Here is a 15,092-nt window from a genome sequence, read left to right as displayed (position 1 = left end):
TCGCTCCGCTCGCTCTCGTTCCTCCTCTGAACACCCGCCCGGAACGGAGAGCGCTGCAGGTTTATATGCAGGTGACCATCTCCTGATTTAGCAACAAATTAATCACTCAATTAATTCGGGAGATGGCCACCTTCTGCACGACGTTTTTAATTGCTCCTGGCAGAGGATGAGTGCTAATCTCGCCTCTGCCAGAACACGTTTTAAATTAAACAATACAATAACAAAACATATGGCGCTTCGCCGACAAATATATACATAAATAAATCATAACAATAATACAACAATAATCATAATAATAATAAACCACAAATACAACAAAATAAATACAAAATAATAAACTGCACAGGGGCGGAGGGGAAGACCTCGTTAGCATTTGTACATTACTTTCAGGTAGTTTGTTTTGAAAAAATATAGAGAAACAAATAAAAAAATATATATTTAACTACATCAAGACTGTCTTTGCATTTTATCATAGTCAAAGTGAAGTGAGATTGAAAAGCCACCATCCTTTGGTGCCTCCACATGCAATTTTCAATGCTTTACGGTGAATAGGTGGCATACTGAACCGTATCTAAAAAGGAATTGTGAGGCTAAAACAAATCATTCTCTCCCTTTCTTTGTCAGATGTTCTATGCCACTGTAGTCTGTGCTTTGGCTTACTACAATGCTACAAGGGAACAGCTTCTAGGCAGCTGAGGCCAATGCCTGATCATCAGAAACTCTCACTGGCATGAGAACAAGGAGTGCTGACCTTGGCCTTCCTTTTGATCCAAGCAGAGTGACAAACTATCATGCTGTGGAGGGCAGACCTTCTGCTTAGAAGCATGAAGATCTTTCTTATCACTAGGTGAGAGGCAAGTTTTGAGATTAGTGGGGCCCTGACTGGGTTACTAAGCCAACATTCAGGCTGGACATCTAAAAATAAAAACCTGATTTCTTTAATATACGGGAGGGGCCATTCTGCTATGTATACAGAATGATCTGGGGCTGCAAATAAAGGCCAGGCTTCTCTTGAAATGTCTTAATGTAATGTCTTCCTTAACAATTGCTTTTCCACGTGACACTGTCTTTGGGCCAATAGTGACATGTGAGGGGGCTGCTTCAATGAAACCCCTGGAGCCATAAGTGAGACCCATGGCTTATCAAATCCAACAAAGAAGAGACTAATTCATGATGTACTGCAGGGCTGTGCTTGCCATATCAGCATGAAAGCTACGAAAACACTTGCCAATTAAAATGCAATATAAATGTAAGGAGACTACTCTTTACACTTGTAATACAGTCAATCTCTACAGCTTTTCTTAAATGAGTACAGTAATTGCACATCCATTAAAACAATACTTGTTTGGCACCTACATTAAGCATTTAGGATGCAATTAAACATACTGGTGTTTGCAGTAGTTTTGAATACTGCAATAAACACACATATTTAAACAAATCCGCTGAATGTTGTCATCAAAAGTAGTATCAACCTGTATCAAAAAAATCAAATTTTGCTATAATGGTGTATCACAGTAACCATGAAAAACACAATATATCAACCTGTAAAATCTTCAATACATTTTATCACAATGGTTCCTTCTGAAGCATAACAACTTCAGCAACAACATGCTGGAAACCCTGCAGAGTTAGAAATGATATAAAAGATTGTGCTAGGGTGAATTAAATACTAACCAGACACTGCAATAACAGGTACAGCACAACAAAAACAAAAAGGGTGTAGGATCTTCTGGGCACTATATTTGCCTCTAGGAAACTGCATAACACTGCTGGTAGTTCCTGCAAGGCAATAGGATTGTGATTAAACGTAGCCATAACTTACATTTAGTTCCTGCACAAAATGGAGGAAAGACAGTTATGCAGTCACTAAACAGTTCTTCGAAATTCCCAGCAAATGCTCTGCTATAAGTGTTTAGAATTTAAACAGCACCTGGTTAAACTGTTGAAAAGTTGCATCTTTGTTCTGTTAATAATCCTCTAATTTTCAGTTACCCACTTCCTTCTTCTAGGTCATTTGTCAGCTGGCAGAGCTGGCCACAGCTTTTACAACGCCCGGATATTTTTTTGGAAGTCAGTAATCCTATTCCCTTTTCAGGAGAGTAACAGGCAGGTGCCAGGTTTAAAATCTTTAGGTAAGCCGGTGGGGAGCATATTAGTAGATCAGACTTCACTCGGTTTTAAAACCATGACTTCATAAATTTAATGTGACAACTGAAGGTCTCACTTTCCAGTAAATTACTTCACATCAGAGGTTCCTTTGTCACAGCCAGGGACCTCCTTCTTAAGGGTGTCTCCTGTGGGTAGCCTTTTGCTTTTTGTCTGCAGAATATTGGCTGATCTGACTGTATAATTATTGTACACTACCCACCAACAAATTTGTGACATTCGGCTATACACGTACTGTATAGTTCAATTTCTCTCATGAATTAAATCATTAATATTGAAGTGCAAAACATAGATCATGTTATTAACATTTATTATTTTAAAGCACATAAGTTAAATTAGATTTACTGTGGCTTACGGTAAATACATCACACCCTTTCTGTAGTTGATTTGTAGCACACCTCCTTCCATAGACTGTTATCAGCACTATCAAGACAATGCCACGTAGAAAAAAGGGCGGTTTCTGTGCTGTTCTGCAAGACAACTTAATGTTGCTCAATTTTATTTTGAAGATCCATACCCTTGCAAAACCTAATTCTAGATCTAGAAAGTGTCCATACTATTAGAAATGACTTGATTACCATAATTTATCCTTACCAACGTATCTAAAGAAATCTAGTTTGTCTAGTTATGAAGCATACATTAGAATGAATAGCCAGAATAAAGCTTAACATCAAATTGAAATGTACTGCAGCATTCAACCAGGAAATATGAACGTGTATTTTTTTCTATATACAACAAATTATTATATTTGCCTTAGAGTACTCTTTAAAATTCATATTGCACTCCCAGAGACTGCCATGTTGTCTGGCTACATTTTGAAAGACAAAATAAATAGATACCTTAAAAAGATAAACTGGCATGTTCAGGTGTCCTGCATGGTTCTCTAGTTGCACAAAGAGCATTATAAGACAGGAGTGTGACCTCAGAAGGGTTCAGCATCTCAGGCATGATTTTTTCTGACAACCATGAACTAATTAAACGTAAGACAATTTGCAGACCTAGTCTCTTACTTTAAGGTACAAGTATCCTCTTCCATTTCAGGTAATGTTTTTACATAGGCATTGCTTCCAGCAACAGCACACCCTTACAAATATACATAAACATTTGATGCATCTTTTACAAGCCTTTAGCAGTTCTTGTATAACAGATGTATTAGTGAGAAGTAATTTCCTTTCTGATTCTGAATTGACATTGATCTTTGAACACTATTTACAAGATTTATGCTGATGTAAGTATCTTACCATGGACTTTATAGAAGCTTGCACATTGGCATCAATCGTATATTATTTTCTGCTAAAAGTAACATTCCTTTCCAAGATTTTTAAAATGTTATGTGCATTTTTTTTTAAAGTTAAACTACAGATTATTTATTTATGTATTTATTTTTTGTAAAAAATACTTTGGAACACAAAAATATAAATAAAATTTAAAAAAAGATTCTTACATGTATGCCGGGATTCTTACTGTACTCGTATTTTAACAAAGTAGTCCAGAAAACCATTAAAAGACAAAAGAAAAACGTATAGCTATCCATTAAGATGAATGTCCAGTAAAATCTGCATTTGTAATACAATTCAGGTCCCCTTAGTTACATATAAAAGTAAGTGGGAATTCTTCCTGTAGTCATCAGTCCAATTCCATGAAACCCCCACCATGACTCCACAAAAAGTATAACAAAGCGTTACATGTTTTAAAATTTTATTTGCATATCAAAACAAAATTGTGTGCATTCCAAGAATTAAAATCATTTCAACAACAAAAAATGGCACCCAATTCAAAGCATTTTACAGATCACAGGACCCCTTATTGTATTCAGATGTTAAATGAGATCCCTGTAGTCACACCCTTGTTTTTCCCTCATTGACATGCAAGGTCTTTAGTGCCAGCAACAGGACCAAAGAAAGCCAAGACAGGTATGACGGACAGACAGCTCCTCCGTAGTGACAGTGTCAGTTGTTTTCATTAATTGTTGTAAAAAGGGGGCAGCACAGTCATCTGTTTTCGCCAATCTTCACAATGCAACTTATTTTCTGTTACAAAGTTATAGAGCTAAAAGAAGTGAAAAAAAAGAAGGCAATGCTTGTGGAATGTACAGTGCGTATTGTAGGATGCGCTCTCATGATTCCGCTTGCTTTTCCTGTTCAATGGCTATAAAAAAGAAAGGTACATGTTAGTTCTGCAGAGATTAATAAACTTCTTACAAATCATATCTTGACTTGTGAAATGAAAGCAGTTATTTGTATTGCGCTTTTTATTGTACTACGCACTATGAAATACACTAACATTTTTTAACTACATATATATATATATGTATGTATGTATGTATGTATGTATGTATGTATATATATACACATACATATATATATATATATATATATATATATATATATATATATATATATATATATATATAACCGTTTTAGGCAGATACAGTAATAGCAATTTGTATTGCACAATATACGTACTTTCTTTTGTGGGCAAGGGGTTTTTCTCTTGAGTCTCCGTTTTCTTCAGCTTGGTCTTGTCGAAGTTCGTGACTTCAGCCAGGTTTGGTTTGTCATCCATATCTGCAGGGATCTTCAGACACAAAGGAAGAAAGAACATTTAGTGAGACATGCTACCTAGCCTCTAAGGAATTGCACTCTTGGCTGTTAACATTTATCATCATTGCCTCATCACTTATCCATTTACAATATATATATATATATATATATATATATATATATATATATATATATATATATATATATATCGTATTATGTTTTATAAGTATTATTTTGTTTTACATTAACACTCCCTCCCACTGCCCCGATAACATCACACATAACAAAGAACACTATTTCGTTTTCCTTAAAGCTACAATATTTTGCTGCACATATGCAATTAATTTATATGAATAACTTATTATGTATGAAGTGGAAAGCTCAGATGTTGGCATACGCTGCTACAACTGTCCTAAAATCTTACGCATAATGAGACTGCAGACACCAGTCAGTGTCTAACTGTGCTCAATTTCAACCTTTCTATTTGTAGAAAAAAGGCTAACTAAATTAACAAATAAACACTAATAATGATAAAATGTATTTGTCCATAATTACTTTTCTTAATGACTCCCCTTTAATGTTGCGATGCAGTCATGCATTCTTTCTTTACACATACGCACACTTGCAAAACCGCGCTTAGCCCGCAGTCTGAGGAACAAGCACCAACCACCGCCCATAATCGACATCTTCCTTATCACGCAGTTTACAAAAATGCAACAAAGCCAGGATTGACACAGAAAACAAACCTATTCGTTCTATACAATTTGACATTTGTAGGAAAAAAATAATTTAAAACTTTTCCAAACGTTTGTCCCAATACTTTAACAAGCATTAGATTAAATGCAAAGTTGCATATTTAAAAATATGTTTTTAGAAGAAAAAAGTATTGTCTTAAACTGGCATGTTACAGTAGCAAATCAAATACCGGTAAAATCCATTCCTAGCCCCAGACAAAAAAACATGCAATCGTCTGCAATAAAATCGTTTGTCTTTTTTTTTTTTTTAATGTGATGCCAAATAAATATTTTTCCTAACACGTGAAGTACTATATCTTTTAATGCATAATGATAGTCCATAAAGAATAAAAGCATCCTTTAGAGAACAATGTTGAACAAAAGGAAAGAAATGTAGACAGACAATAGTCTTTACTGCTCACCAGAGTTTCACACACGTACGAAGAACCAATGCGTTGCTGGGTGCAGCTGTGGACTGAAATCGGATGGCTGAAGAACAGTTATTATACTCTGAGATATGCAAATCAAACAGACATGACGTCAGGGCCAACTAAAAAATGCAACACGCAGCTTTTAAATAATTAAATCCAAAAAAATATGTTTTCATGTGGATATAGTAATGCAATATCGTTCTTTTAGAATATTAAACGATTTTAATTAAGATATACATGTGTGCCATATACGTGTAAAAAAAAAGTGTTGTATGCTTGGACGTTTCATCATTTTCTTTTAAATCTTTTGCACAGCGACACCTGGTGGCTCTTTCCCATATAGTTTAAAAAAATATCCTTCATTTTTCTGTATAATAATAATAATAATAATAATAATAATAATAATAATAATAATTAACTTGAATACATTATTCCAGAAGTGGCAAGCCATTTGATGTGGCACAACTTAGTAGTCATCTTTGCAATAATTATTAATTAATTAATTATTAAGACACAAGCTGATAACACTGATATTAACATAGCATGTTAGTGTGGAGTAGCTCATACTATTGTAGGTTGTGCCACAATTTCTCTTTAGTAAATAACCACTGAATTGATATTGTATTGCTGCTACATTCCCAATGGAGATGCATTTGGAAACAGTAGTCTCATGACATGTCTTGGCTGTTGAGGTCAACTGGGACATATGGTTGAATGACAGGCTTCTAGGGGTATAACTGAAGCTTAAGTGTGGCAGCAGGTTGAAACTCCCAATATGGAATGACTTTTCATCTCCATAAGGTAGATTCTGTCCAGCACCATTATAACAGACCCAATTCCCATCAGATATCCAATCTGCGGCTCTGAGTCATAGCTCCATTGATTTCCTCTTGGGGTGTTTCTGGGTACCTTTTTCAAAAAAATTATTTTCTTAATGCAGTCAAACAAACCTGTTCGAAAAGACCAGCACCTTAAAGACCAGTGGTCTTTATAATACAAGTAATCAATAGTACCAGTACTGTAAAAATACTGTATACGGTATTACAATTAAAAAAAAAATGCTTACTGTACAGAGGGAACTTAATGGCCAATCATCCGTAACTTCAAAACACACAATCGAAAATATAAGGTAACATATATACCAGCTTTATTTGCATTAATATTTACCTTACTGCAGGTAGTTCTGAAATTCCATCATTTTATCTGTAGTTACTGTAGCTTCCACAAGCATAAATTATACTAGAGAACTGGATTTGGATGTTACCTGGAAAACAACTGCAGTCAAAACACAACATTGTTTGTGACGATTTGTTTCCATATGGTAATCCTTATACAAATTTACCATATTAAATTACAGATAAGAAAGCTGCTAAATTGTTGTGCAAATTTACTATGACAAACTTTTATAAGGAAAGGGTTGGAGGGCCTGCAAAAGGCTCATAAAACAAAACTGCACTATAAAGGACATATAGTTTGTCTAGCCATGACTGCAGAGCTTCACAATATAGAAAACACTACACCTATAGTCAGTGAAAAATTGCAGAACTCTTTTTGTGAGAAGGGCAAAACAATACTGCTACTAATGTTTTGAGAAAAAGAAGATGTTATTGAAAATAAGTTATAAATTATGTAAAACTGGGACTTCATCTAAATGGAGCTTATTAACAAATCATTAAGTAGTTTATGTAGCTCCCAGAAATAGCATTGTTTAAGTATTGCCTCCAGAGGATTTTGAATAATGGATTTTTGTTCTTATTGCAACACTGCTAGAGAAAAACTAAATAAATCATATCATTAGCAATATTATTGTTTTGCCTTTGTTAAAGACTGCATAGCGCCATCTATTTCCTCCATTGGTGTTAGGCTAATAGCAGTTGAAAAGCCCTAGATATGGAGAATTAACAAAGGAAAGCTTGTGCACTTAGCCAAAAATAAAAAAATAAATAAAACAATGTCATTCTTAAAGGAAAATCCAGCACACACATTATTTTTTCTAGAAAAAAAACCCCAAAACAAAACATTTATTTAAAAATGATCTAAGCAGCCATAAAAACAGCCAACATTTTGATTGTAACAGTTGTCAAGGGAGGAATGGCATTTCAACTAGACTTTTCATCTACTTTTAATATACACTTAGTTGTCATGAGTCTTCTGTCAGCTGTAAAAACGGAAGTTAGAAAGGCCAAGAGAGAGATAGAAATCAATATTGCTAAGGGGGCTTGTGGGAGGGGGTGGGTGATTCACTGACACACACGAAACAGCAGGTGTATTTGAAGCACCGCACAGGTGCCCAGTTTTATTGTGCTGGGTGTACTTTCGATGTTCAGCCCGCAGAGGGCGCTGTTCACCGTGGTCTGCGTACCAACTATGGTAACACAGAACCACGGGACATACCAGTACGGTACGGATCAAGTGCGGGCGCACTTACAAGTGCTCAAACAATATTTCCAAAACCAAAGGTGAAAGAAAACAGGAAAATAAAACACAGTAACAAAACTACAAAAGAAAAGGTGCTGCACCTCGGCAGCGTTACCCCCAGCCGTCGCTAGCCGCACGGCCCGGGTCTCCGTCCTACTCTGGCCGTCTCCTCAGTCTACCCTCACACTACACAAGGGGTCTGCCCACGGGTTCCCCACTACAGTTAGGTTTTTCCGTTCTTTATCTTTCTTTTCTTTGTTTTCCTCGTTTTCTTTTTGGTCCCGGTTCTCTCTCGGTCCCGGCTCCCGTACTTCCCAGTACGTCTTTTGGTTTTTTTCTTTAAAAGGGCAGACCTGAGGAAACAGCAGAGTATTATTTTTATAGGGCACACAATCCCATTAGATCCCGCCTACCAGCCACTCAGAGAGGGGGAAAGCGCACACACCCTCCTCCCCACCTCTCCGTGTCACCGCCATGACTGACAGGCCGACCCCACGGGACTGCCGCCCCCTCCCTGCAGCATCGTGCCTGCGTCAGACGGCCAGTCCAGATCTCTCCCTGTTACAGGGCTAAAACCAATTCCAAAATGTTTTTCCAATATTATAACAGCAAGAGAACATTCAAAGAGGAGGATAAATGTCTAAGAGACACAAATGGCAAAATCATAGATGAAGAAAAAAAAAATAGCAAATATATTAAATGATTACTTTTCACAGGTTTTTACAAAGGAGGACACGGACAACATGCCCCACATGTCGACCTGTTCCTATCCAATTTTAAATAACTTTAGCATAACAGAGGCAGAAATGTTAAAGGGACTAGGAGCTCTTAAAATAAGCAAATCCCCTGGGCCGGATGAGATCCTCCCAATAGTACTCAAAGAAATGAAAGACGTTATTTACAAACCGCTAACCGAGATCATGCAACAGTCTCTTGACACAGGAGTTATACCGACAGACTGGAAAATAGCAAACGTAATACCGATCCACAAAAAGGGAGACAAAACCGAACCAGGTAACTACAGACCAATAAGCCTGACTTCTATTATATGTAAACTTATGGAAACTATAATAAGATCCAAAATGGAAAATTACCTATATGGTAACAATATCCTGGGAGACAGTCAGCATGATTTTAAGAAAGGGAGATCGTGTTTAACTAACCTACTTGACTTTTTTGAGGATGCAACATTGAAAATTGATCATTGCAAAGCATACAACATGGTTTATTTAGATTTCCAGAAAGCTTTTGACAAAGTCCCGCATAAAAGATTAATTCTCAAACTGAACGCAGTAGGGATTCAAGGAAATGCATGCACATGGATTAGGGAGTGGTTAACATCTAGAAAACAGAAAGTACTGATTAGAGGAGAAACTTCAAAATGGAGCGAGGTAACCAGTGGTGTACCACAGGGATCAGTATTAGGTCCTCTGCTATTCCTGATCTACATTAATGATTTAGATTCTGGTATAGTAAGCAAACTCGTTAAATTTGCAGACGACACAAAAATAGGAGGAGTGGCAAACACTGTTGCAGCAGCAAAAGTCATTCAAAATGATCTAGACAGCATTCAGACCTGGGCAGACACATGGCAAATGAAATTTAATAGAGAAAAGTGTAAAGTATTGCATGCAGGCAATAAAAATGGGTATTATAAATATCATATGGGAGATACTGAAATTGAAGAAGGGAACTATGATAAAGACCTAGGAGTTTATGTTGACTCAGAAATGTCTTCATCTAGACAATGTGGGGAAGCTATAAAATAGGCCAACAAGATGCCTGGATATATTGTGAGAAGTGTTGAATTTAAATCAAGGGAAGTAATCTTAAAACTTTACAATGCATTAGTAAGACCTCACCTAGAATATTGTGTTCAGTTCTGGTCATCTCGTTACAAAAAGGATATTGCTGCTCTAGAAAGAGTGCAAAGAAGAGCAACCAGAATTATCCCGGGTTTAAAAGGCATGTCGTATGCAGGCAGGCTAAAAGAATTGAATCTATTCAGTCTTGAACAAAAAAGACTATGCGGCGATCTGATTCAAACATTCAAAATCCTAAAAGGTATAGACAATGTCGACCCAGGGGACTTCTTTGACCTGAAAAAAGAAACAAGGACCAGGGGTCACAAATGGAGATTAGATAAAGGGGCATTCAGAACAGAAAATAGGAGACACTTTTTTACGCAGAGAATTGTGAGGGTCTGGAACCAACTCCCCAGTAATGTTGTTGTAGCTGACACCCTGGGATCCTTCAAGAAGCTGCTTGATGAGATTCTGGGATCAATAAGCTACTAACAACCAAACGAGCAAGATGGGCTGAATGGCCTCCTCTCGTTTGTAAACTTTCTTATGTTCTTATGTTCTTATATATATATATATATATATATATATATATATATATATATATATATATATATATATACCAGTAAAATAAAATATCACAAAGAGGACAGTTATTTTTGATGTTTTAGCTGGGAAGACACTAGGAGATGAAAGCTCAGTTACTTACTCGTATAGCATGTCTGACAATTAATTCACTTATTTAACATCTACTGTTTTGATCTCCACCCCCTTCCTCAATTTAGAAAATCTACAAAGCTAAAATTAAGCCTTAAATGGGCATGTCTGCCTGACTTAGGGTATATTAGGTACATCTGAAAACCTTCATGGAGATATCCCAGGATAGGGTGTGGTGGAAACTGACAACCATCCAAGATACAACAAGACAGATTACTTCCTGGATTGATTGCGTTAACCTTTTATTGCTAATTTATATTGACCACTGCTTGTGCACAAATAGACATTAAAACGTTGACTTCAGTCAAGAAAACCAAACTACTACTACTACTACCTGCTTATATATCGTGTTATATTGGCTGATTTAATGACAAATGTACTATGAGACTGATGTTCTTCATTCAGTTTAGTGTGGTGTATAACCAAGACCAGCGGACACAGCTGAAAATTAAGTGGAGATAGAGTTAGGACATAGGGTAGGAGACACTTCTTTACACACAGAGTGGTGAGGGTATGGAATGGTCACCTAGCTGTGTCATTGATGCTAAAACACTGGGATCCTTTAAGATCCAACTTGACAAAGCTACTTAGAACCTGACAAGCACTAATGGGCCGAATGGCCTGCTTTTATTTTTAAATGTTCATATTCTTATAAAGTACACGGTGCATATTTCAAAATGTATTCATCTCAACTGTAGGTTCCAACTATTGCAGGGGGCAGGGATACAGGTTGCACTGCCAGGAATTCATTTTCCAGTATCCAAAAAAAATCATTGCTCCAAAATGATGGATCACTTGTCAAGGCATTGCGTGCTGTTGTGTCGCTCTGCCACTGGTGTGAATGAGACCTTATTGAAAAACATTTTATTGATCAAAAAATGCCCTAGACTTACCTTTCATAGTGCCACCCTGCCTCTCCTGTGAATGCTCCCAGTGTGCATGGTTGAGTGCTCATTTCAGAACGTCAATACAACGTGGTTCAATCTCTGAAGAGTTGCTTTAGGGAGTGCCCTGACTCTGGGGTCACTTCAATATAATACATGCAGGCTAAAATGGAAACAATGTAATTGTATTGGAAATCAGTTTCAACTAAGTCCCAGTCATTTTGATTCTCATGAACAGATGACAGGTTCCTGAACCTCCTAACTGGGGGTGGATGGGCTTAATTTATGGAAAAGGTTGAAGAACCTGTATTTGTATTACACTCCAGGACTGCCAAGTAGGTATATTCAGGCTCATATAAACACAGAATACTTGCCAGTTATCTGGGTTGGAAGAGTGAAATGTTTTCTAAAACTATTGACTGCTGCAATTTAAACATATATTTACCCACATGTTATTCCAGCTCTTTAAGTTCTGTTTGTCATGTTTCAATAGACTTTTACCAGCAGCATTCATTTGTTGTTCAATGGCACGATGCAGGTAAATGGAAGGACACATCCGCTGCTCACCATCACATCGCATAAATGAGCAATATTGTTTAGCCAATAGCAGGGTCCTGTTCACACCCAAGCCATTTCATAACGTTTTAGAAGGTACTTTGATCAACTCAAGCCAAAAGCTTTGTGTTGTAGAGGAAAGTTACAGTACTGTATGGGGTACCATTATGTTTGCAACAACAGAATGCCAATGATTTCACAGGTTCTGACATGTTACTTTCAAAATGGAATATCTCAATCACATCAAGAAGGGAGAAGCAACAGGCGGGCCCTGACCGATATATTCTCTGTTTATACAGGCTTACCAAATATAATTTATAAAACAGTAAAATAAAGAAGCAGAATGTTTTTAGGCAAAATGTTACTGCTGTATCCAACAATAATGTTCCGTTTCACAATGTCTTCTACTGATTGCAGCAGTAGTCATAAATAATCTTAAAGCTCTACTACGGCCTTTTTTTTTTATCCCCGATGGTACTTTTGTTACATTGTTCATTTACCAGGAAATACCAAAACAGCTGGTAAGCAGGGGCTTATAAGGAAACAGCATAATGCATACATGACATCTTTGAGGTGTGCATTAACTTGCCTGTATTCCTGATAGTTTTTACACTTCTGTTTTTCGTGCAGTAACATCAATTAATATAATTTAGTACTCAGTTATTTTGCCTTATTATACCCAGGAGCTCAAGAGCAGATGTCGTCATGGAGGACAAAAGGCCAGCCTAGGAGTTGTCTGCTTGAACTCACCGTTGTATGCTGTAGCGCTCTGCGGAGAAGCAGTCCCAGATGATTTTGGTTCCCCATTCTGCAGGAAAGCCAGCCAATAAAGCTGCCCGTGGAATTCCCAGCAAACCTGTGCTCCTCTGACTGTATGACTTACCCTGCACATCACGCAGACATGCCACTCAGGGACCCACATTTCTATTCAACTGATATTCTTTCAAAATGCCATTGCAAAATTACATTGATATTCAACCTGTTCTGTAATTATAGATGTATTTAGAAAATGTGAACACCATATTTCCCGCTTCTGTCTGGTTGATTGTTGGAGTTTTAATAATAGTATTTATAATAATGCATATAAAATAATGCAGCCTGCTTGCTCATTCACACTCTGACACTCTATTAGATTGCTGTTATCCTCTGGGCTATGGCTCTGGGATACGACAGTTACTACAGTTAACCAATCACATGGAGTGTTGTACATTCAAAATCTAGCTTTAAATTCAGTAAATGGTGTAAGTGAGGCTGTGTTCACAAAAATCCCCTTTAGATGGTAACTGGCGGAAATCACCTGAATTATTAGTATTTATTTATTTACTTTTGGAATCTCCAAAAAGACACAGATAGTTAACTTTGATCATGTGTTACAGGCAGCAGAACTAGTGTGCTCAGATCCAGCATGCCTTGGTTTCTGTTATTCGTCTTCACATTTCCTTGTTTGCCATTACCATTCTACTCGTTTTCAGGTACTACCGATAATTCCTTGGAAGACCTTCAGCATATTTGGAACAGAACACAGAGGGATCTGCAATTCAGTAAAAAGCTCTTTCTTGTTGTAAACATGACTCAAGCACACATGTATTGACTTAATTAGTTTTGTAGAGTACTGAATTGGCACAGAACTGGCCATGGAGATCACAATGATGCAGTAACAAATAATCACTCATAGGGGGTGCTGTTGAAGCCTGTAAGTTCAAATCCCATGTTTAATTAACTATGGCCAGAAATAAACTGTGTGTTTAAGGCCTCGGCTCACTAATTCAGCATATTCTCACTCAGTTGCTGATTCGTCCGGAGTCAAATTCTCCAGTAATATCCACACTTCCAGGAGCATCTACACATAGTGTGCATGTTTCCTGAACATTTAGCATTGGGTGACACCTCCTTCTATGGGCCAGTTTTTATTGTGTCACTGTGGCTTGTTCTATAGCAGTACTGAAATCCTGCACTTTATGCTGTTCAAGCCAAGACTTAATGCCAGCTATTAATACACCTATCACCTCTACATCTACAGACTGGTCACTATATTAAGAAGGGGTGAACCACCACTAGTGGATGGAAATCCATTCTACTCCACAGTTTTTGGTTTATTGACCATATTGAATAAAGTACTTTGAGATGATCCCCAGTCCCTGAAGACACATGAAACATGGGTCCTTGATTTTTCAGTTTCAATTGGGTATCCACCACTTTTGACACTTTTTAATCCAAGTTTTTTTTTGTTTTGTTTTGTTTAAAGCAACTTAATTAATAGCTAACCGCTCTTAGATCTTTGTACTGTACAGTAAGTTATGTGGCAAGATTTCCTAATGTCATGTCTGCGTTATTCTCTAATAGTGTTTTCTATCATTTGTTTTTAAGTCCAGAAGTTATTATGGATTAAAAGGTGGGTGAAACACCAGTTTACACCATCCACATTGGACAATGTGAAGGAACCTGTAGTGTAACGTTTTTTTATAAATGTGTGTGTCACAAACAGTGTATTTACAAACTTCTTTAATAAAAGTTCAAAATTTAGATTTGCTTTAGCAAAAAACAAAAAAACAACATTATTTTTTGTTGTATAACAAAACAATACATTTTGATTGAAATAATAGTCTCCCCAGAGCACTCATGTAATTTTTTTTTTTTTATTGGAATTCCCCTATTCTCACAGACAATGAGGTAAAGTGCTATTGGCGTCTAAAGTCAACAACAATTTATCTTCATCATGCAACATAATGGGGTCTATTTTAATGATCTAAACAGTGACATATTTCAATAAGAACCCACTTCACCTCTACAATTTCCCTCAATTTGCATCTAACTTACTGAATTAAAATCTTTACAGAGGATT

At 36.8% G+C, this 15,092-nt stretch overlaps 1 protein-coding gene across 1 annotated transcript; it reads right to left on the bottom strand.

The window, feature by feature from the left end:
• Window positions 1-3,847: 3,847 nt before the first annotated feature.
• tmsb4x (thymosin beta 4 X-linked) lies at window positions 3,848-6,023 on the bottom strand. Its single transcript, XM_034919112.2, has 3 exons — window positions 5,866-6,023; window positions 4,632-4,743; window positions 3,848-4,314 (listed from the first exon to the last, which is right to left on the bottom strand). The coding sequence occupies exons 2-3, from the start codon at window positions 4,729-4,731 to the stop codon at window positions 4,283-4,285; spliced, it is 132 nt and encodes a 43-aa protein (XP_034775003.1). The 5' UTR covers window positions 4,732-4,743; window positions 5,866-6,023; the 3' UTR covers window positions 3,848-4,282.
• Between the last annotated feature and the right edge of the window lie 9,069 nt (window positions 6,024-15,092).

Source organism: Acipenser ruthenus, chromosome 9 (genome assembly GCF_902713425.1).
Source record: "Acipenser ruthenus chromosome 9, fAciRut3.2 maternal haplotype, whole genome shotgun sequence".
NCBI lineage: Eukaryota > Metazoa > Chordata > Actinopteri > Acipenseriformes > Acipenseridae > Acipenser > Acipenser ruthenus.
The sequence above is the reverse complement of the archived record's forward strand: the minus strand, read 5'-3'. Positions and strand labels throughout refer to the sequence as shown.